The sequence below is a fragment of the Triturus cristatus genome, chromosome 2_2 (genome assembly GCF_964204655.1).
Source record: "Triturus cristatus chromosome 2_2, aTriCri1.1, whole genome shotgun sequence".
Classification (NCBI taxonomy): domain Eukaryota; kingdom Metazoa; phylum Chordata; class Amphibia; order Caudata; family Salamandridae; genus Triturus; species Triturus cristatus.
The window spans coordinates 806,676,316-806,701,218 of record NC_140582.1 but is presented as its reverse complement, the minus strand read 5'-3'; the positions used below and the strand labels follow the sequence as shown (position 1 = coordinate 806,701,218).

Here is a 24,903-nt window from a genome sequence, read left to right as displayed (position 1 = left end):
TGACTCGCAAACAGGAAGGGGTCTCCAGGGGACCCCCTTCCCCTCTCTGAATGGATGCAAAAATATTTTTTAAGAGCAGGCAGCGGTCTCACGGACCACTACCTACTCTTAGAAAATGAAACAGAAACGTTTCATTTTTCTTTTTTAAATGCAGCTCGTTTTCCTTTACGGAAAATGGGCTGCATTTTTTTTTTTTAAATGCTTTATTGAAAAAGCAGTTACAGTCATGGTGGTCTGCTGACTCCAGCAGGCCATCATCCCTGCGAGTGCTAGCCATTCCTAAAGGGCCGCAAATTGCGACCTGCCTCATGAATATTGATGAGGCAGGTCATTTGCGACCCCATTAGGAATCGTAAATAGTGTCTGAGACACTGTTGTACATTCCATTTTGTGATTCGCAAAACATCACAATTTGCTACTTGCAAATTGGAATGGTCGTACATCTGGCCCCAAGACTTTGTGCTGAGTCTGCATACTTGGCCATCAGTGACTCGTTCAATCGGATTATATAGTCAATAGGCTTCCATGTTAAAGCTTTCTATAGCACTGAGCTTGTAAGTTTTATAAAAGAGTTTGGTGTCATATCGCTTGGAAGGTGCTAGAGAATTCCATTTTTCTTTTTTTATTTGTATATGTAGTGTCTTTTATGATATAAAAGTATGTTACTTTCATAAAAGTAAAGCACTTACTGGACATTTACTTATTAGTCAAAATTAAAGTGTCATGCTGCATTCTGAGTATTTAAAACTGTATGAGTAACCTTGGATTGTTCTTCTTTGCTACCCTGAGAGTGTCAAGTGCCAAAGAAGGGTTCCATTTTACCATGGAGAGGTATTATTTGATCTAGTTTGGGGTCAAAAAGAACTCTGGCCCCTGGACACAAGTGGTAAATGACTTAATTTCTTATATCTAAAGCCCAGTAACCTTTACCTGGAAGGATTACAGGACATTTTATGAGATGAAAGATATTATTGCAACTTTTTGTGAAATGCTTGTTTGTCTGGAAAAAATGTCATAAAGGCTTGACAGTAAGCTACTTTACATGAACACCCCTCTTTTTCTCTGATTGAGCCGGCTCACAGGCTATTACGCTGCTTGTTGCCTTGCTGTCTTGCCGTTTGTTGCTCCAGGAATTTACCGGAGAAGTCAGTGAGGCCAGAGTGCATTGCACGCCGTCTCACTTTCTCGCTGATCTTGGCCACTGAAGTGGCCGAGGTGGCTGGAGTGCACCGCTTGGCAGTTAAGGAGCTTTTTCGGCCCTGCTCCCAGATTTTTCTGTTGCTGTGGTGGCTTTGCTATCCGGCTCCGTTTTCCGACTCCTTTGCCTTCACTCCTCTGTTTGTTGTGTGTTGCTGGGGGACCACTGTCTTTACGGAGCTAGGAAGAGCCTGTTGCGACTTCAGTTGACATTTCCCTTTGTCTGAGTGCTCGGGTGAGGGCTATCCTTCGGCAACTCTGCGCCTTTGTTCCGGCCTTGGCATAGCCCTTGGGTTTGTCATGCCCATAACGACTGTTAACGGTGCACCGCAGAGGCAAGCCCAGATGTTTTGCCACTGTCTCGGTAAGCCGCAGCTGTGTGCACGACACTCTGCGGCTAATAATTGGACTGGATTTGGCGCCTTGTAGTTCGATTTCAACTATCCTCACAAGACTGCACCTCAAGAAATTAAATCAAGGGACTCATTGGATGAATTTTCAGCCCAAAAAATTGTTAAGCTCTAGAAGATACAATCTCAGAAAGCATCTGTGGGAAGTTATACTCTCTACTAAATATGATTGTGATAATTGTAAAAACAGCTGGACTATGGATTCTCCACAAAGATTAAAAGCTATTTCTTCAGTCTGTGGGTGCTGGCGGAGATCGTGGTTTCTCCAAGGAAGGGTGAGTAGTGCTTGTATTACTTTGTTTCTTCTTTTTGCACAGTATTCGAGATCTCTGTCTTCTTTTTAGAGTTGTTGTTTGACACTCATCAATTGAAGGATCTAATACATTGAACTAAGCACTCTTTTGCTTGATCCACTTAAAGGAATCCGTATCTTTTTCTACCAGTATACTACTGACAATTAACCATTATCATGATAATAAAAAAAACTTAGAAACTGAATGATGTTAATGAAAAAATAAGTCTCTGCTTATAAAGCAACAGGAGGATGGAAGAAAATCTCTCCACATTGGCTCACTTGTAGGCCTCCCAGCCATTCCAGGTTTCTTTCCAAGACTAAAGTCCCGTTAATCGGAAATAAAACAAGTAAGGACTGTGTTGAAGTTCCTTCTCCACAAGAAATTGCTTCTACAGTGAGCTCCTCTTCGATACCAGTAGTGAATAATTCATTCTCCCCTGTGAGTATGTTTAACCATCCCAGAATTACTGAGAATAAACCACCAGTTGTATCTTCTTTGTGCTTTACGTTGTCTAGTATCAAAATGAGCCCACACACAAAATTGTATATATAGGAATAAATCTACAAAAGAAACACAAGAATTATTTAATAGTATTCTGAGCGATGGGACAATGCTTTTCACTAAACTCTTCATTTCATCCTTCGGGAGAGTATATGAAGCCTTGCAAACATATTACAGATAATTGTACTATAATAAAAAAAATTACTTAAAACAAGATAAGTGGCGGACCCTAAATGATGTCCATGAGGTGTAAAGGTGCTAGCTAGCATGGCCAGTGACGTGATATGATAGGACCATGCAGAGATCACGACTGGCAATGGGCAGCTTGAGTCCTCCTAGCAGGCAGGCTGCAGCTCGCCCCTGGAGGGAGAAACAGTAAACTTGGGGGGGGGGGGGCGGGCGGGGGGGGAGTGGGGGGGAGGGAAGATGGACACATCCATAAGATGTGAACTCGTGTTGTGTTCTGCAATACATGCACAAAACTCATGTTAATCTAAAGAATTAAAAACACTTAATTATAACATTATATTTATATAGCGCTTACTACCGCTGATTTTTTTTTTTTTGTCAAACCATTTTTATTGCAGGTCCCAATATAATGTATAACACTCAGGATAAAGCCTTTAACGCAGATTTCTCGCCCCCCTTAGTCATACATCCGTGCGGTACACGCAGCCGTACTGCCCACATCCCGGAGGCCGGGCGGCGCCACTTAGCCATATGTTACATCTTTACATTTCTTACAAGTACGGTCGTCTAGTGGGGAAATCCGCTGCCTGCCTTTAAAGTTAACCCCCCCTCACCCCCAAGATTCTCATGGATCTCGCATTCTTCTTCCATTAAGTTTGGACTTGCAATCCCTCCCTCGGTCCTCCCCCCCCCAGTGTCCCCCCCATAGCGCCTAGCCAGGAAGAGTCGGTATGTGTGGTGGTTAGCAGGAGAGTTCCATTAATTACTAAGCGTGTGTGACTGGCAGGGGAGCCGGTACCACGACTGCATCGACTGCATCATCAGATTCCTCGTCTTCCTCCCCCATAGTTAGGCTGTCACGCAAGGCCTGCACTAAAATTTCCCATTCCATCGCCGCTTCTTGAGCTCGCTCATCTGGTTTGCGGCGGGCTAGTTGATATCGGAGTGTGCTCTCACTAGCCGCCCATTTTAGGAATTCGTTCAGCCATCTCCGGTGTGTTGGACCTACCTGCGCTTACTACCGCTGATGAGACGTATATAAAACCGGACCAATCAAATGTTACAGTTGGAATCGTGCCCGCTTTTAATAATAGTTAAATTCATTTCAGCAAAAAATATAATGTACATATATAATAAGAAAAGATGAAAGGCCGTGCAGATGGGCGCACGAGGGTTTAGTGCTCAGTTAAAAATGTAAATTATTCTAGTTTAAATATCGCAGAGATTATACATATTTTTAATTGAACGCAAGAAAAGTCTGTCAGATGAGGAAAGCAAAGTATTTTGAGACATGGAAATAAGAGGAAATTTACAAACTTTGAGCCGGAACGTATTTTCAAAGAGCAACGAAAGTAGATTTTGTTACCCTTTATTGGCTTGTGAATTCGCACCCAGTTGCGAAAACTATTAATCTAAACTCATATTATTATGTAGAAAGAGCTGCACGAAATGTGCAATTCTGCACCGATATTTAACCCTCCCCCCTAAAGTTGTAATGATGTGGGTGTAGATAATAGTTCGATTTTAAAAAGAAAATTGAGATTTCATTGGATATTTTGTCCGCCAGGCGTAGTCAAACAGACATAAAAAACATTTAGAAAATATTGAGGACAAATTAAGCATTCCGCAATAACATTTACGAAAAACATCATTTTTTAGCCTTTAATTCGGGAGTTGTAAACTATATGTTGCATTCTACGTTTTATGAAACCGACGAATAACGTAGTAAAATGTATTGCGTTTCAATAAAAATTAAACTGGTTGAAGTTTCGTTTTTACGAATGTTTCCAGTAATGCAATGTCGTGAAAAAACAGGTTGTCGATCTGCAGGACTTTCACAAACAGCGCGAGAATTAAAATATCGGAGTGAGTTGAAATTGGGAAATAGAACAGGCGAGGCAGGCGCGAGAAACAGGAAATACAAGTATTGGCATCAAACGCGGCCGCGAAAGTGAAAGTAATGGCGGAAAAGCGCGGCGTGCGCGCCCGCGCACATGCACTGTAGCTCTAGGCTGGCCTGGTAGCACTTTTTGGAGCCATCTCAAAAAGTCTCGCCAGACCAGTGCATGCGCTGGGTCAGGCGAGACCTAAAAAGGTACAGTAAATTCATTGCACAAATTAGTCTCCAAAGGTGCTCAAGAGCATCATTAAATTTATCTTCGCTCCCCTTCTTTCCAATCTTTAAGAAATGTAACAGTAAGGGTATTAAAGAAGACAGACTAGAAGCACAAGAAAGGCCGTCGGTGGTACACACTCTCCCGTTGAGTGTGGCAGGATTGGCTAAAGCTAGAAAATGTGGTAAGCGGAGAAAAGTCAAGCGTAGAATCACTAAAGACCCAACCCTCTAAATAGATAGAGGATATTAGCACTACTCCATAGGTACCCCCAATTGAAGTCTCTGTCTCCAGTAGTAACCAAGTTTGTTTCTTTCCCAGAAAAAGAAAGTCAGTCCATCATAAGGGAAGAATTCTGGTTTAATCTGTTACCGTCCATCATTACGAAGGAATATGAAATAGTGCACAAAAATGGTTATGACGTGCTGAATTAGGCCTATGGAAACTCTGAAAAGGGAGACGAGTCGTGAGTTTGCTTTTGTGCATAACCATAGTTCTACTAAAATAAACTCCCCTCAGAGCACAACTTAGAAGGTTGATGTTAAATCATTCGCGATACAAGTTCCCTCCAGTGGCAGGCTTATTATAAATAATGATCGGATTCTCTTTGAACCATCAATTAGTGAGGCTTTTTGATCTTGGCTCTCTAGGAAATTAAATGAAAATACTGCAAATAATGTTTCCAAATTACCTTTTCTAGTACTTAAATGCTATTATTCTCCTGGAATTTGGCTGGTCTACACAATGAAAAACCGAGTATCTTAGCTAATTCATAAACCTCAATTATTTGCCTCCAGAAGACCTGGTCCACTGCAAAATTTGCCATGGATTCTTATTCTGCAATTGATGTTCCAGCACAGTCGATAAATAAAGGGCATACCAGAGGTAGCTCATCTATCTACTCCCTATGGATTTTTATTGTGACTATGATATTGTCTATCTCTCTTTAATCCAAAAATGTGCAATGTATTTGAATCAAACTACCAAGGACTGAAAGATCTTCCACAACACCCTTCTCTTGTTTAATATTTACATTTCCCCAGGCCCACAATATAACTCTCTCTTGATCCATATGTTTGATGAACTGGAATCGATCTTAGAGAGGGAACAACAGTTTCATATGTTAATGACAGGAGATTTCGATGGTGATATATCAAATGCTGTGCTAACCGCCTTTAAAAACAAAGACCTTGAAGAAGCATGGAGTATTCCAGACTCTATTTTTCCGATTAATCAAAAGGCTGATAAAGGAGGAAGACTATTCCTTAATTTATTATCAGGCAGCAATGGGGGTGTTTTGAATGGAAGAATAAATTGGGACATTCCTGTATCATTCACAAGAAGAGGAGCAACAGTCTCTTCAATTATCGACAACATTATTTCCAGTCTTGATTTGTATCCAAAATCTTTACATCTTTTTGTCCATTTATACCTCGGGAGTGAGCATGCAGTCATGAGTATAGCAATGGATCTGCAACTTCAGCAAAAATCAGAGTGGATGCATCTTTGGACTCAAAAAAGGTCGGATTCTGGAGTCTGAAACTCTTGTACTACCACCCTCTTGAACATGATAATTGCCTCTTTCTGGGACAAAAGTAAGAAAAGCTATGAAAACCCAATTTAGAAATATGAGGAAAAATAATTGGAAGTGGTTCTCAGTATAGAGAGAACTAGTAAGCCACTCAAAAATAGGACGATATTGACCAAGAATACAACTGACCAGGAAATCTCCTGTAAAATAAACAAACTCATGTGACAACAACATATTCAATCAATGGTACTTAGGGAGAAGGACATTTGTTTCTTACGGAAAAGAAGGAGACATGCTTGTCTTGTATTTAAAAAGAAAGTAGCAGATCAAAACTGGCTTGAACTCCAGCAAGCAGCTTAATTAAATATCACAATTTCTTTGGAGTCTTATTATGAAATACAATGGAAATAAACAAGCTCCAGCAGAGGTTTGTATTCCAGCTTCAGAATGATCCAAATCTATTTCTTATCTTTATTCATATATATATATATATATATATATATATATATATATATATATATATATATATATATATATATATATATATATATATATATGCAGCTCCCAAAACTCCCTTATTTTTCAAATGGAGTTAAGCACTCACTGGAGGGGTTGAGTATCGGATTTTCTTTATTTCAGCAGAAAAGTCGAACAGCAAGACAGACGCGTTTCGAGATAATCTTCATCAGTGTCTCATTAACAAAACCGCGCGCAAACATTAAATAGAATTACGTCATGTGTAGCGCGACAGCGTGATCAAAAACAAATGATGGCAGTAATCCCACGCTATCTCATTATGCGTGGGGCGGCCATCTTTGAGTGATGTACTCTAAGCACAACAGAATGTAAATAAGACGTACATCTTAACCCTCGAGGAGCCATTACAAGGAAAATAATCGCATTTTCAATGATTCATTCGGTATTTCTCTTATGTACAATCTAAATGTGTCACAATCGAAACAATTCATCAAAATATGTATATAACAATGATGACCTCCAAATCTTGGGAAATTAATATACATAACCATAACTAAATATATAGTTCTATTGCTATGTGACACGCAGCCGACATAACGCCATGTATTGGCTATTCCTCAGCATATATATGCGCAAAACTTGTTTTCTGACATGGCTCCATGTTCCAAAAAAGTCAATATCACAGTGCCATCTATGATATGAGGGAACAGAGGGTGAACAATCAGTGGGAGAGAGGTAAGGGAAAAAAGGTGCGAGAGAGACAACAAATAGAGAAGTAAAAAGAGGGGGTAGCCCTAAAAAAAGGGCTTAGATAAAATGTATGAGAAGGGAATAGAACATATTGAGAGTTTCACGAATTTTCAAAATTCAAAATTCAACAGTGTCACAGAGACTACAGAATTCAAAGAGTTTCTGATACTTTAACCAACCATGTGATGGCCCAACAACCATAATCACTTGTATATTCCAAATTGAAACATTATTTGTGTTGATAGTATGGATGGTACCAAATGCATCCATGTAACCTTAATAACTCCGAGATGGTCTGCAGCATATTTATCTACCCAAGTGTACATTCAATTCTTCCCCACTGTTGAGACCGTGGGGTGCCTTCGTATGCAAGTCTATAATGTAGCGGGACTCTAATCTTCGCAATCTTTGGACCCTATCACCGCCCCTGATACTGACGGGCACATGGTCCAAACCAAAATACTGTAAAAGCTCCCTATTACTGTGATGATTGAGAGCAAAGTGCCTGGCTACAGGGTAATTGGTGTCTTTCTTATTGATTGCGCGCTGATGTTCTAAAATGCGCATTTTGACGCTGTTGATTGTGCTGCCAATGTATTTGAGCCCACATGGGCATATTAGGCAATATACTACATGGGTGGTGGAGCAAGTGATAAATTTGTCTATGTGTCTTGGTTGACCCACACCTGGAATGTTATACGTGAATACTCTTTTACAATTTTTACAGGCCCTGCACTTTCCACATGGGAAAAATCCATGCAGTGCTTTAAGCGTGCCTGTGGGTTGCGCCAATGGTGATAAATGACTCTGCACCAATTTGTCTCGGAGTGATCTAGATTTCCGAAAAGTGATCATTGGGACTTTCGGGATGTCCTTTCCGATAACTGTGTCGGTTTGGAGGATATGCCAACTTTTTCTAAATATCCTCCTCAATCTATTGGCATCATCCGAAAAAGTGGTTATTAGACGGAATTTGCCTTCTTGATCATCTAAGTGTCTGTTGACTGACTTTTTGTATACCAGTAATTCCTTTCTGGGTATTTTTCTGACTTTATTGAGTGTTGAGACCAATTCCTCATAATTGTAGCCCCTAACCTGGAATCTTTTTATACTCTGAGTTGCTGCTTTTTCAAAATCAGCTTCTCTAGAACAATTACGTTACGTGTCGGCTGCGTGTCACATAGCAATAGAACTATATATTTAGTTATGGTTATGTATATTAATTTCCCAAGATTTGGAGGTCATCATTGTTATATACATATTTTGATGAATTGTTTCGATTGTGACACATTTAGATTGTACATAAGAGAAATACCGAATGAATCATTGAAAATGCGATTATTTTCCTTGTAATGGCTCCTCGAGGGTTAATATGTACGTCTTATTTACATTCTGTTGTGCTTGGAGTACATCACTCAAAGATGGCCGCCCCACGCATAATGAGATAGCGTGGGATTACTGCCATCATTTGTTTTTGATCACGCTGTCGCGCTACACATGACGTAATTCTATTTAATGTTTGCGCGCGGTTTTGTTAATGAGACACTGATGAAGATTATCTCGAAACGCGTCTGTCTTGCTGTTCGACTTTTCTGCTGAAATAAAGAAAATCCGATACTCAACCCCTCCAGTGAGTGCTTAACTCCATTTGAAAAATAAGGGAGTTTTGGGAGCTGCATATTTACGTGGGGCACCGCCACGCTACAGCACCCGCCTGCGAGTGACCTGGCTGCTGGTGCAACTTTGGGAGCGTACATATTATCCAGGGCACCATCCCCGCAACGCTATTATATTGAATATCATTGGAGACTCAACTGAGATCGCATTCTGCGCATTATCCGAGGATCGTTTGGACAACAACGAACCCGGTAAGCCGTGACATCTATCTACATATATTGCAAGCCTGTTGAGATCTTTACAAATAACATTGATACGGGATAAGGCGTTTGGAGGGGTTGTATCGGTAGGGGAAGCAAACGCTTTGCCCAAGGCAGATGTAACGAACATGTTTGACGAAGCAGACCGCCACGAAGCAGCACGTGATATTTTCAAAAACACTGCGGATAGAAGCACTACCGGATCCGATGAAACACCGAGTGGGTCCAGTACTCGAATTACCCTACGTACACAGTACAACAAACTTGAAAGACTGTGTGAGAGAGAGATCAGGAAATGGTGGGAGGCCACCTCACTCCAGAACTACATGGATGTAGACAGGGTACCAAGAGGATTACGGATATATACCGTACCTGCCTATGAGAATCCGGACCCACAACTTCTGGAGGAATGGGCAGAGTACACGGCAGCGTCATGCAATGGAATGTTGGCCATTTTGGTCAAATTTGCGTGGAGTGACAGAAACAAAGCTTTGGCTGAGATACCCATCCTCGAGAAGGACCTCTCCAAAGACGCTGACGTGAGTACGCAAGAAGCCCTAAGGGAGGAAATGAAAAAACGATTAAAGTAATATGAACTAGTAATCAGACAACGCAAACAAGAGAAGTTTGCTCGTGATGAACGCGACTACCTACAGGGGAGGATTCTCACCTTCGCGAAAAAATTCGACGAACCCCGTAGAGCATTGAATAGGAAGCAACCTCCAGAACCAGCAACCAGAATCGAGACCTCGGAATCAGAGATCACAGAAAGTGAACTCTCTGGAGATGAAACATTGGCCCCTGTCAGCGATCCAGCAAAGACTCCTTTTCACCAGGAGTTCAACCTCATACGCCAATCCTGGCTCAGAGGTGGCAAGAGCAAACCACCCGAAAGCGAAGACCGACCAGAAGGAGCGGCTGGAAGGGCAAGAGGAAGAGGAAGGGGCAAATCCATGACACGAGGGTCTCGGAACAACAGAGGCAGGAGATGGTAAATGACGTTGATGATCTCACTATCGTCAATTTGACACCCAGAGTGTTGACAACTGCCGAAGAGTCCGCTCTGAAATTGGGATTATCATTCTGCCCTAACAATCACATGGAGTATACGCAAACGCGTATTGACCTATTCAAGTTCACACGCAAAATGAAGCTTCATAAGTTCTTTAAATTAAAACCAACAATGACGGAAGCTAGACGACTCAAACAACAAGGACAACTACAAGCAACTGATTTGCTTACAACTGGTGATCTCGATATGCTTGAGATGTTGGAGGCTTTACGGAATGAAGAAGAAATTGCCACCACCCATACTGATGATCTGGCGGCAAGAGCAATTCGGGTGGGCATAGAACAAGAGACACCGGCTACCATCTTTAAGCCCCCCTCCGTCTTCATCCCACAAATGCCATACGATGCGATTGACGCATTCTTGGATGCTGTCCTACAGGACCTTCTACAATTTAGAACTAAGGTTGCCAGTAGAAGAAATCGAGGGACCAACCTCACTGAAGAACAAAGGTCCATCTTGAAAGACTTATCTAAGGATGAACAAATAGTCTGCAAACCCTCCGACAAAGGAGGTAACATCGTATTATTAACAAGAGAGCAATATTGTCGTGAAACCTACCGTCAATTGAATGATGAAAGACTGTATGAGGTAACTAACATTGAGCAATACAACTTAAGCATTTCACAATATCACAACCTATTAGAGAGATGGCGTAACAGAGGCATGTTGGGAACAAACGAATTTCTCTTCTTGCGCAACCCTGACCCTACAATACCAACATTTTACCAACTGCCAAAAATTCATAAAAACACCAATGATCCACCTGGAAGGCCTATTGTCTCCTCTAAAGGAAGCCTTACCGAGAACATGTCTGTGTACATTGATTCCTTTCTTTTTCCACTGGTATTACAGCTAAAGTCGTATGTTAAGGACACTACGGATTTTATTCTGCAGATCAATAAGATCAAGTGGGTACCCACTTATCAATTAATTGCCCTGGACATAACCAGCCTGTATACATGCATTGAACACAGCAAAGGGCTAGAGGCGGTAGCCCATTTTCTCGGAAAAAGGCCACTGAAATTCTCTGAGCATAACATAATGTTAATTGAATTTATTCAATTTTGTCTGTCAAACAACATTTTCTTGTTTCAAGAACAACTTTATAGACAGCTATCAGGGACTGCCATGGGGACCTGCTTCGCCCCCAGCTATGCGAATCTTTTCGTAGGCTGGTGGGAGGAGCAGGTCGCCCTAAGCAATCAGATGCGTAAATGGACCACCTCTGTGGTAGCGTGGTACAGGTACATTGACGACCTCTTCCTTGTATGGGGAGGGTCGCCTGAACAGGCCCAGGATTTTATATCCGATCTCAACAACAACGAATTGAATCTTAGGTTCACATATGAAATGAGTCCCTTAGCAGTCAACTATCTGGATCTTAAGGTGTTTGTCAGGGACGGAGTCCTTGAGACCGAGCTGTATAGGAAGCCCACTGCGGGCAATTCTATTTTGCACGCCCACAGCAATCATCCACCTAAACTTATCCACAGTATCCCGTACGGCGAGCTTCTCCGCCTTAAACGTAATTGTTCTAGAGAAGCTGATTTTGAAAAAGCAGCAACTCAGAGTATAAAAAGATTCCAGGTTAGGGGCTACAATTATGAGGAATTGGTCTCAACACTCAATAAAGTCAGAAAAATACCCAGAAAGGAATTACTGGTATACAAAAAGTCAGTCAACAGACACTTAGATGATCAAGAAGGCAAATTCCGTCTAATAACCACTTTTTCGGATGATGCCAATAGATTGAGGAGGATATTTAGAAAAAGTTGGCATATCCTCCAAACCGACACAGTTATCGGAAAGGACATCCCGAAAGTCCCAATGATCACTTTTCGGAAATCTAGATCACTCCGAGACAAATTGGTGCAGAGTCATTTATCACCATTGGCGCAACCCACAGGCACGCTTAAAGCACTGCATGGATTTTTCCCATGTGGAAAGTGCAGGGCCTGTAAAAATTGTAAAAGAGTATTCACGTATAACATTCCAGGTGTGGGTCAACCAAGACACATAGACAAATTTATCACTTGCTCCACCACCCATGTAGTATATTGCCTAATATGCCCATGTGGGCTCAAATACATTGGCAGCACAATCAACAGCGTCAAAATGCGCATTTTAGAACATCAGCGCGCAATCAATAAGAAAGACACCAATTACCCTGTAGCCAGGCACTTTGCTCTCAATCATCACAGTAATAGGGAGCTTTTACAGTATTTTGGTTTGGACCATGTGCCCGTCAGTATCAGGGGCGGTGATAGGGTCCAAAGATTGCGAAGATTAGAGTCCCGCTACATTATAGACTTGCATACGAAGGCACCCCACGGTCTCAACAGTGGGGAAGAATTGAATGTACACCTGGGTAGATAAATATGCTGCAGACCATCTCGGAGTTATTAAGGTTACATGGATGCATTTGGTACCATCCATACTATCAACACAAATAATGTTTCAATTTGGAATATACAAGTGATTATGGTTGTTGGGCCATCACATGGTTGGTTAAAGTATCAGAAACTCTTTGAATTCTGTAGTCTCTGTGACACTGTTGAATTTTGAATTTTGAAAATTCGTGAAACTCTCAATATGTTCTATTCCCTTCTCATACATTTTATCTAAGCCCTTTTTTTAGGGCTACCCCCTCTTTTTACTTCTCTATTTGTTGTCTCTCTCGCACCTTTTTTCCCTTACCTCTCTCCCACTGATTGTTCACCCTCTGTTCCCTCATATCATAGATGGCACTGTGATATTGACTTTTTTGGAACATGGAGCCATGTCAGAAAACAAGTTTTGCGCATATATATGCTGAGGAATAGCCAATACATGGCGTTATGTCGGCTGCGTGTCACATAGCAATAGAACTATATATTTAGTTATGGTTATGTATATTAATTTCCCAAGATTTGGAGGTCATCATTGTTATATACATATTTTGATGAATTGTTTCGATTGTGACACATTTAGATTGTACATAAGAGAAATACCGAATGAATCATTGAAAATGCGATTATTTTCCTTGTAATGGCTCCTCGAGGGTTAAGATGTACGTCTTATTTACATTCTGTTGTGCTTAGAGTACATCACTCAAAGATGGCCGCCCCACGCATAATGAGATAGCGTGGGATTACTGCCATCATTTGTTATTGATCACGCTGTCGCGCTACACATGACGTAATTCTATTTAATGTTTGCGCGCGGTTTTGTTAATGAGACACTGATGAAGATTATCTCGAAACGCGTCTGTCTTGCTGTTCGACTTTTCTGCTGAAATAAAGAAAATCCGATACTCAACCCCTCCAGTGAGTGCTTAACTCCATTTGAAAAATAAGGGAGTTTTGGGAGCTGCATATATATATATATATATATATATATATATATATATATATATATATATATATATGAATAAAGATAAGAAATAGATTTGGATCATTCTGAAGCTGGAATACAAACCTCTGCTGGAGCTTGTTTATTTCCATTGTATTTCGTAATAAGACTCCAAAGAAATTGTGATATTTAATTAAGCTGCTTGCTGGAGTTCAAGCCAGTTTTGATCTGCTACTTTCTTTTTAAATACAAGACAAGCATGTCTCCTTCTTTTCCGTAAGAAACAAATGTCCTTCTCCCTAAGTACCATTGATTGAATATGTTGTTGTCACATGAGTTTGTTTATTTTACAGGAGATTTCCTGGTCAGTTGTATTCTTGGTCAATATCGTCCTATTTTTGAGTGGCTTACTAGTTCTCTCTATACTGAGAACCACTTCCAATTATTTTTCCTCATATTTCTAAATTGGGTTTTCATAGCTTTTCTTACTTTTGTCCCAGAAAGAGGCAATTATCATGTTCAAGAGAGAGGGTGGTAGTACAAGAGTTTCAGACTCCAGAATCCGACCTTTTTTGAGTCCAAAGATGCATCCACTCTGATTTTTGCTGAAGTTGCAGATCCATTGCTATACTCATGACTGCATGGTCACTCCCGAGGTATAAATGGACAAAAAGATGTAAAGATTTTGGATACAAATCAAGACTGGAAATAATGTTGTCGATAATTGAAGAGACTGTTGCTCCTCTTCTTGTGAATGATACAGGAATGTCCCAATTTATTCTTCCATTCAAAACACCCCCATTGCTGCCTGATAATAAATTAAGGAATAGTCTTCCTCCTTTATCAGCCTTTTGATTAATCGGAAAAATAGAGTCTGGAATACTCCATGCTTCTTCAAGGTCTTTGTTTTTAAAGGCGGTTAGCACAGCATTTGATATTTCACCATCGAAATCTCCTGTCATTAACATATGAAACTGTTGTTCCCTCTCTAAGATCGATTCCAGTTCATCAAACATATGTATGGATCAAGAGAGAGTTATATTGTGGGCCTGGGGAAATGTAAATATTAAACAAGAGAAGGGTGTTGTGGAAGATCTTTCAGTCCTTGGTAGTTTGATTCAAATACATTGCACATTTTTGGATTAAAGAGAGATAGACAATATCATAGTCACAATAAAAATCCATAGGGAGTAGATAGATGAGCTACCTCTGGTATGCCCTTTATTTATCGACTGTGCTGGAACATCAATTGCAGAATAAGAATCCATGGCAAATTTTGCAGTGGACCAGGTCTTCTGGAGGCAAATAATTGAGGTTTATGAATTAGCTAAGATACTCGGTTTTTCATTGTGTAGACCAGCCAAATTCCAGGAGAATAATAGCATTTAAGTACTAGAAAAGGTAATTTGGAAACATTATTTGCAGTATTTTCATTTAATTTCGTAGAGAGCCAAGATCAAAAAGCCTCACTAATTGATAGTTCAAAGAGAATCCGATCATTATTTATAATAAGCCTGCCACTGGAGGGAACTTGTATCGAGAATCATTTAACATCAACCTTCTAAGTTGTGCTCTGAGGGGAGTTTATTTTAGTAGAACTATGGTTATGCACAAAAGCAAACTCACGACTCGTCTCCCTTTTCAGAGTTTCCATAGGCCTAATTCAGCACGTCATAACCATTTTTGTGCACTATTTCACATTCCTTCGTAATGATGGACGGTAACAGATTAAACCAGAATTCTTCCCTTATGATGGACTGACTTTCTTTTTCTGGGAAAGAAACCAACTTGGTTTCTACTGGAGACAGAGACTTCAATTGGGGGTACCTATGGAGTAGTGCTAATATCCTCTATCTATTTAGAGGGTTGGGTCTTTAGTGATTCTACGCTTGACTTTTCTCCGCTTACCACATTTTCTAGCTTTAGCCAATCCTGCCACACTCAACGGGAGAGTGTGTACCACCGACGGCCTTTCTTGTGCTTCTAGTCTGTCTTCTTTAATACCCTTACTGTTACATTTCTTAAAGATTGGAAAGAAGGGGAGCGAAGATAAATTTAATGATGCTCTTGAGCACCTTCGGAGACTAATTTGTGTATTGAATTTACTGTACCTTTTTAGGTCTCGCCTGACCCAGCGCATGCACTGGTCTGGCGAGACTTTTTGAGATGGCTCCAAAAAGTGCTACCAGGCCAGCCTAGAGCTACAGTGCATGTGCGCGGGCGCGCACGCCGCGCTTTTGCGCCATTACTTTCACTTTCGCGGCCGCGTTTGATGCCAATACTTGTATTTCCTGTTTCTCGCGCCTGCCTCGCCTGTTCTATTTCCCAATTTCAACTCACTCCGATATTTTAATTCTCGCGCGGTTTGTGAAAGTCCTGCAGATCGACAACCAGTTTTTTCACGACATTGCGTTACTGGAAACATTCGTAAAAACGAAACTTCAACCAGTTTAATTTTTATTGAAACGCAATACATTTTACTACGTTATTCGTCGGTTTCATAAAACGTAGAATGCAACATATAGTTTACAACTCCCGAATTAAAGGCTAAAAAATGATGTTTTTCGTCAATGTTATTGCGGAATGCTTAATTTGTCCTCAATATTTTCTAAATGTTTTTTATGTCTGTTTGACTACGCCTGACGGACAAAATATCCAATGAAATCTCAATTTTCTTTTTAAAATCGAACTATTATCTACACCCACATCATTACAACTTTAGGGCGGAGGGTTAAATATCGGGGCAGAATTGCACATTTCGTGCAGCTCTTTCTACATAATAATATGAGTTTAGATTAATAGTTTTCGCAACTGGGTGCGAATTCACAAGCCAATAAAGGGTAACAAAATCTACTTTCGTTGCTCTTTGAAAATACGTTCCGGCTCAAAGTTTGTAAATTTCCTCTTATTTCCATGTCTCAAAATACTTTGCTTTCCTCATCTGACAGACTTTTCTTGCGTTCAATTAAAAATATGTATAATCTCTGCGATATTTAAACTAGAATAATTTACATTTTTAACTGAGCACTAAACCCTCGTGCGCCCATCTGCACGGCCTTTCATCTTTTCTTATTATATATGTACATTATATTTTTTGCTGAAATGAATTTAACTATTATTAAAAGCGGGCACGAGGGAGGGATTGCAAGTCCAAACTTAATGGAAGAAGAATGCGAGATCCATGAGAATCTTGGGGGTGAGGGGGGGTTAACTTTAAAGGCAGGCAGCGGATTTCCCCACTAGACGACCGTACTTGTAAGAAATGTAAAGATGTAACATATGGCTAAGTGGCGCCGCCCGGCCTCCGGGATGTGGGCAGTACGGCTGTGTGTACCGCACGGATGTATGACTAAGGGGGGCGAGAAATCTGCGTTAATGGCTTTATCCTGAGTGTTATACATTATATTGGGACCTGCAATAAAAATGGTTTGACAAAAAAAAAACAAATCAGCGGTAGTAAGCGCTATATAAATATAATGTTATAATTAAGTGTTTTTAATTCTTTAGATTAACATGACTTTGGGCATGTATTGCAGAACACAACACGAGTTCACATCTTATGGATGTGTCCATCTTCCCCCCCCCCCACTCCCCCCCCGCCCGCCCCCCCCCCCCCAAGTTTACTGTTTCTCCCTCCAGGGGCGAGCTGCAGCCTGCCTGCTAGGAGGACTCAAGCTGCCCATTGCCAGTCGTGATCTCTGCATGGTCCTATCATATCACGTCACTGGCCATGCTAGCTAGCACCTGTACACCTCATGGACATCATTTAGGGTCCGCCACTTATCTTGTTTTAAGTAATTTTTTTTATTATAGTACAATTATCTGTAATATGTTTGCAAGGCTTCATATACTCTCCCGAAGGATGAAATGAAGAGTTTAGTGAAAAGCATTGTCCCATCGCTCAGAATACTATTAAATAATTCTTGTGTTTCTTTTGTAGATTTATTCCTATATATACAATTTTGTGTGTGGGCTCATTTTGATACTAGACAACGTAAAGCACAAAGAAGATACAACTGGTGGTTTATTCTCAGTAATTCTGGGATGGTTAAACATACTCACAGGGGACAATGAATTATTCACTACTGGTATCGAAGAGGAGCTCACTGTAGAAGCAATTTCTTATGGAGAAGGAACTTCAACACAGTCCTTACTTGTTTTATTTCCGATTAACGGGACTTTAGTCTTGGAAAGAAACCTGGAATGGCTGGGAGGCCTACAAGTGAGCCAATGTGGAGAGATTTTCTTCCATCCTCCTGTTGCTTTATAAGCAGAGACTTATTTTTTCATTAACATCATTCAGTTTCTAAGTTTTTTTTATTATCATGATAATGGTTAATTGTCAGTAGTATACTGGTAGAAAAAGATACGGATTCCTTTAAGTGGATCAAGCAAAAGAGTGCTTAGTTCAATGTATTAGATCCTTCAATTGATGAGTGTCAAACAACAACTCTAAAAAGAAGACAGAGATCTCGAATACTGTGCAAAAAGAAGAAACAAAGTAATACAAGCACTACTCACCCTTCCTTGGAGAAACCACGATCGCCGCCTGCACCCACAGACTGAAGAAATTGCTTTTAATCTTTGCGGAGAATCCACAGTCCAGCTGTTTTTACAATTATCACAATCATATTTGGTAGAGTATAACTTTCCACAGAGGCTTTCTGAGATTGTATCTTCTAGAGCTTAACAATTTTTTGGGCTGAAAATTCATCCAATGAGTCCCTTGATTCAATTTCTTGAGGTGCAGTCTTGTGGGGATAGTTGAAATTGAACTACAAGGTGCCAAATTCAGTCCATATGTTAGCCGCAGAGTGTCGTGCACACAGCTGCGGCTTACCGAGACAGTGGCAAAACATCTGGGCTTGCCTCTGCGGTGCACCGTTAACGGTCGTTATGGGCATGACAAACCCAAGGGCTACGCCAAGGCCGGAACAAAGGCGCAGAGTTGCCGAAGAATAGCCCTCACCCGAGCACTCAGACAAAGGGAAATGTCAACTGAAGTCGCAACAGGCTCTTCCTAGCTCCGTAAAGACAATGGTCCCCCAGCAACAAACAACAAACAGAGGAATGAAGGCAAAGGAGTTGGAAAACGGAGCCGGATAGCAAAGCCACCACAGCAACAGAAAAATCTGGCAGCAGGGCCGAAAAAGCTCCCTAACTGCCAAACGGTGCACTCCAGCCACCTCGGCCACTTCAGTGGCCAAGAACAGCGAGAAAGTGAGACAGCGTGCAATGCACTCTGGCCTCACCGACTCTCAGGTATCTCTTATTTACATTCTGTTGTGCTTAGAGTACATCACTCAAAGATGGCCGCCCCACGCATAATGAGATAGCGTGGGATTACTGCCATCATTTGTTTTTGATCACGCTGTCGCGCTACACATGACGTAATTCTATTTAATGTTTGCGCGCGGTTTTGTTAATGAGACACTGATGAAGATTATCTCGAAACGCGTCTGTCTTGCTGTTCGACTTTTCTGCTGAAATAAAGAAAATCCGATACTCAACCCCTCCAGTGGGTGCTTATCTCCATTTGAAAAATAAGGGAGTTTTGGGAGCTGCATATTTACGTGGGGCACCGCCACGCTACAGCACCCGCCTGCGAGTGACCTGGCTGCCGGTGCAACTTTGGGAGCGTACATATATATATATATATATATAGATAAAGAACAAGGTCATCTTCAGATATGGGACTGGACTAGATCCTGTTACAGGTTTTGAAAGAGGCCCCTGAAGCTTGGGGCAAGCTCTTAGTACCTTTGTTTGCATGATGCTATGAAACAGGTCAAATCCTATATTCTTGGTCTGGAAGTATTCCACTACACAAAAAAGGCTCCCGAACCATTCCTGGTCATTATCACCAAATTGCTCTACTTGATGCAGCAAGAAAGATTTTCATTTGCAGCATCCTGAAACACTTGAAAGAGTGATGTGCTTCATCAGACTGATCATCTGTGTACAAGCGTGTTTTAGAGCTAAACATTCAGTAACTAATAATATCACAATTGTGCAACCTCTGATAGATAAGTTAGTAGTCTTAAAAATCCCAAATTCTGCACTCTGCTTTTGTCAATTTCTCAACCACATTTGACCGGGTGGACAGACCAACTCTTTGGAAGAAATTGGTTAAGCTAGGAGTATGTTCAAATTTGCTGAGGCCGATTGTTTCTTTACACTCTTTCACATGGTGCAAAAACTTGATGGGCGGGAACAAAAGGCTAACTCCCAACATTTCTACACGGAATAACCTAGAACAGGGCTCTGTATTGGGTCCTTTATTGTTCTCAATTTATTTGTATGACTCGCCAGTCCAGTTTGCAAACATCAAGAATTTCCCTCCAAGTCTCGCTACCCAGGACCTGCATGTCCTGATGTATGCAGATGATGTAATCATTGTTGATCTCACTCTGATTGGTCTCAGCACAATTTGAATGCATTAAATGCATATGCGAAACATGATTTTTTGAAAATCAATACTGCCACATCCAAAATGATGCCTTCCAGAGGAATTAAACAGCACTGTCCTTTCCATTGGAGTCGAGGCAGAATTCCCCCGTAAACAGTGAAAAAATAAACCTACTTGTGAAGGGTGCTTACACAGTCTCTTAATAATAAACCACCTTTTTTATATTAGGAATAAGTCCCTAGAACATATAGGAGCATTACATTGAATGTATAACTCTTTGGGCAAGCGTCACTTTAAGTACTTATTGGAAATATTTCAAATTAAAATTCTGCCCACACTGTCATAGGCACTGGAGTATATTCCCATTGATAAATGGTGTCCTTTGAATTTGTATGAAGGGAAGATCTTCCGTATACTATATCTGTAAGCCAAGCAATTCCTGTGTAAACATTAAGCACTTTAAGAGACTTATTGAAGCAGGAAACATTTTGCACAGGTACACGGGATTTTACTTTAAATGCAAAGTATGTGTTATCACAATTAAAATGTACGGAAGAGTGTTCCCAGTCATGGTCTCCTGCTCAACGTAAAGTATTTAAAAAAATACAATTTTAAGGTTAAGTTATCTTAGTGACATCTTTCATTGTCGGAGCCTGAAACTGTACAAGGCTATTCCTGATATTGTAGTTTTTAAACAGCCCAAAAACTAACTACCTTTGTGTCTAGACCGTGTTATACTAATGCTTCGGCTGGGTATTCTTCCTTTGAATTCTTATAAAAAGTATTGGTCAAGTTTGCGAATTGTAGACAGCACATGTGATCTTTGCCACAGTGGAGTGCAAGACTTAAAGCATACACTTTATGTTTGTTCCAATGCTGCTGTTAAAGTAAGGAAGCTTTATATTCATTCATTCTAGTGCGAAGACTGATGTAAGTCCAGGTAACCACAATGTATAACTTCTTAAGATTCGAATCTGATGCTGAAAAAAATAAGTATTTGCCTACAGTCAGGAACTTGATCTGTATGATGTCACTGTGGCATGCTGATGATAGCTGACAAGATTTTCAATAAACAATTTGAGTTCATCTTCCGAAGGCTAACCTTTCTATGTGCAGATTGTTCCATTTATCTATTTGATGTGTGCATCCTTCTGCTATCACGGTGATGAAGAAGTCAAATCTATTAAACCGACTACTGATTCATTCCCAATGTGGGTACAGAATTTGAATTACAGATTTACAAACTTTATTAAAGCACACATAGAAACTAAGGGCCCGATTACAAGTCTGGCGGTGGGGGTGCGGCGGTTTCGGTCTCCAAACCACCCTATTACGAGTCTGGCAGTGGGGCCACCACAGCCCCGCCGCAGCTGCCAGGGAACTGCTGTTTCCTGGTGGTGTTGCAGTGGTCATGAGGCCCCCATATGCTTGGCGGGCCTGCCGCGCTCCCGCCAAGCATATTACGAGTTTCATCACTGCCAGCTGTTATCATGGAGGTTCCTCCTCCTTGAACAGCAGGGCCTCCTGTGCATTCTCTGCCTGCGGATGCAAACAGGGGGGCACAACATGTGCTCCCCTGTGTGCATGCGCCCCAGTTCCTGCACAGCATGGTATTCTCAGACCATGCCAAAAACCAGCCCACCAGACAGGAGAAAACTCCTAATCTGGTGGGTGGTCTGATCACAGCTTTGGCTATGAACCCACAGGTTGGACCCAGTGCCGCACCGCCAAAGTCGTAATCCGGCCCTAAGTGGTGTACACAGAAACCATAGATTCTGATTTTCAAAAGGCATACATAAAACCTAAACTGTGTATACAGAAACCAGCTGCATTTCATTTTATCAATAAAGTAAGCAGCCTGAGTACAACCGTATTTTAAGTAGTTACTTGATAGCCCAATGTGTGATATAACGAGAAAAGAGACTGCTCCACTGTAAAAATGTCTGCACAGATTATGCTTGGCCAGTGTTGTGTTGCTTTCTGAAACAAGGTACAGCCTAAGGTTTCTGATTAGAGAAGTGGAATTCCTACATTGGACAGTAATATGCACAATGGCCTTCGTGCACTGAGGAGCAGTACCAAACACGGCATAATGAAAGATGCAAATTGGCCACAGGCCAGAATCAGCCACCAGTGGAGCATGCTCAGCATTACATGGGAGTCACACTTGCCGACACCAGTAACTAAGGGCCTGAATATGAGTCTGGAGGTCCACGGACTGCCAGACTCACGGTGCATGTTGGTGGCAGTCTTCCAACCACCCTATTACAACTAGGGAGGTTGAACCGCCATTGCACCGCCTCAACCACCAGGGATCAGATCCCTGGCAGTGGCGCGGTGGTCTTGAGACCGCAATATGCGCAGTCCTGCCAAGCATATTATGCGTTTCCTCTCCGTCACGGTTTCATGGCGGTTCCTACTCCATGAAAGCTGTGGCAGAGAGGAAACAAAGAGGGCCCTACAGGGCCCCCCTGTTGCCTCACGGCCATGGTGTGCATGCAGTGCCCCCTGTGCGCATGCACCCCAGTACCTGCACGGCATGGACTGCACCACTGCTGAGATCCGAAGTCCAAGCAGAGAGTCTCTGTTCAGTTTGATGTCCAGATTTTTACTCCTTTCAATGGGTTGGGGTAAATGGTAGGAAACCACAGTCCTCCACCACAGCCGACCATCATTATTTCAGTTTTCACAAAGTTTAGCTTCAAGCAAGGCGCTGCCCATCCAAACCCAGGGTTCCATCATTATTTGACTTGTCATTCATTCCAGTGCTAGGATTGATGTACGTCCAGGTAACCACAATTTATAACTTGTTCTGATCCGACACTGATACTACTCCAAAATGTTTAGACAGTTTAGGGAATATAATCAAGATATACTGAAGAAAAAATAAGCCTTTACCTACACTCAGGAGTTTGATCCGTCTGATGTCACTGTGGCCATTAGGCAGGCACATATAAACTTTAAAAGCACTTCTACACAGTGGAACCTATTGCTCAGAGTATCCTGTCACTCACTACCGATTTGAACAATTCTAGGATCACAGTTCAGCCCATTACTGAGCCGAGGGTCCTGTTCCTAAAGGTAGAAGCGAGATAGGTCTAAAACTAGAGGAATGAGCAGTTTCAGGGAAGGCTTCTGCAACCGTGGGCCAGCTATTGGGGTAAAACTCGGAGGAAGACATTGGTTCGAAATAGCTTCAGAAGCTGATGCTGCAATTGGCATTACACTTGCACAGGTTCAAGCTGGTTAAGAATAGACATGTTATCTCAGTTTGTGGCATCCTTCCTGGCATCAGTCTCGGGAAGAAGTCACAGCTGTACTGAGGGCGAAAGGGAAAGAATAATAGAGGGAATTTGCTTTCTGTTCATAATTTGCTTCCACGATGCGCCTAGAATAAAGCTCATCTGCTTCAGCTTTGCAGTATGCGCCAGATGTGAATATTTATCATGCTTTTTCATATTTTGTTTGTGCTAAGCGTTGTCTCTTTTTGATTTCTTGTTCAGGCTGTCTGATGCTCACTTGGAACTACAAGACACTAAGAACAAATCAGCAACCACTTTGTTGGCAACAGAGGATGAGATTATGCAACTGAAATCAGAGTGAGGACAAGAGAAATATAAAATATTAATGAATAACCTGTTGATGATAAGTGTTATTTCCATGTTTACATAAACTGGTTGACTCAACAACCTGAAGTCCATTATCTTTATTTCGGTATGTGGCTAAAATCAGTTACAAATTGGAAGGTATCAAGCATTCTTTGAAATCATCGACTCGCCATAATGAGTCCTCTATGTCATGCGCTGTTAGTCCAGTTGCTGGATGGATGTGAGGCATGACTTAATTTGCAAAAATATAAATGCTAGTGCCCCTGCAGCCAGCACCACCCACACCTCCTGCCACTGCTTACTAATGGCAGGGCCAGCATTGCCTACTAACCAACACACTTAAAGTGTGACATTTAGAACTACTGCAGGTCACCCCAAGCTGCAGGGATGGCCTGGAAGTCCGAGTTTTAGTAGCATTATTTAATACATTGAGGGCCAGATGGACGACCCTTTAATTTAGTGCCTCGCAATTTGCGACACATTGCGAGGCGCTAAATGAAATGTACAACAGTGTGTTTACACTGTTTTGCGATTCCCAATGGGTTCGCAAATTGCGAGGCTCATTAATATTAATGAGCCTGTCGCAATTTGCGAGCCCATTGTGAGTGGCTGCCCTCCCAGGGATGGTGGCTTGCTGGGCTTAGCAGACCACCATGTCTAGGACTGCTTTTTAATAAAGCAGCTTTTATTTTTAAATGCAGCCCGTTTTCCTTAAAGGAAAACGGGATGCATTTAAAAAAAAAAAATGAAACGTTTTCGTTTCATTTTCCGTAAAAAAATTATTTTGCATGCATTTGTGGGTACCCCTTCCCATTTGCAAATGCATTACCACCTACTTGAAGTAGGTGTAATTGCGAGTGTTTTGAGACCGCAATTGCGGTCGCAAAACATTAGTACATTGTTTTGAGACTCGCTATTTGGAAGGGAACGTCCCTTCCAAATAGCGAGTCGCAAAACCTATTTAGCGAGTCACCAAAAATATTGTGACTCGCTAAATAGGCTATGTACATAGCCCAGTATGTTATGCGCAAACAGGTTCGCAAACCCGTTTGGCGCATGCAAAAACGGGTCGTACATCTGGCTCTGAGTTGCTAAAGACTCATGCTCAAAAGATAGGCTGAGAGGCTGCCGTGTGGTGTACT

At 41.5% G+C, this 24,903-nt stretch overlaps 1 protein-coding gene across 1 annotated transcript in view; it reads left to right on the top strand.

Moving 5' to 3' along the window:
* The window catches only part of SPATA18 (spermatogenesis associated 18), a 168,452-nt gene that overhangs the window by 52,030 nt on the left and 91,519 nt on the right, over positions 1 to 24,903 (top strand). The window contains exon 5 of the mRNA XM_085642107.1: positions 23,657 to 23,752. Coding sequence (XP_085498233.1) covers positions 23,657 to 23,752 — 96 coding nt within the window. The remainder of the gene's footprint in view (positions 1 to 23,656; positions 23,753 to 24,903) is intronic.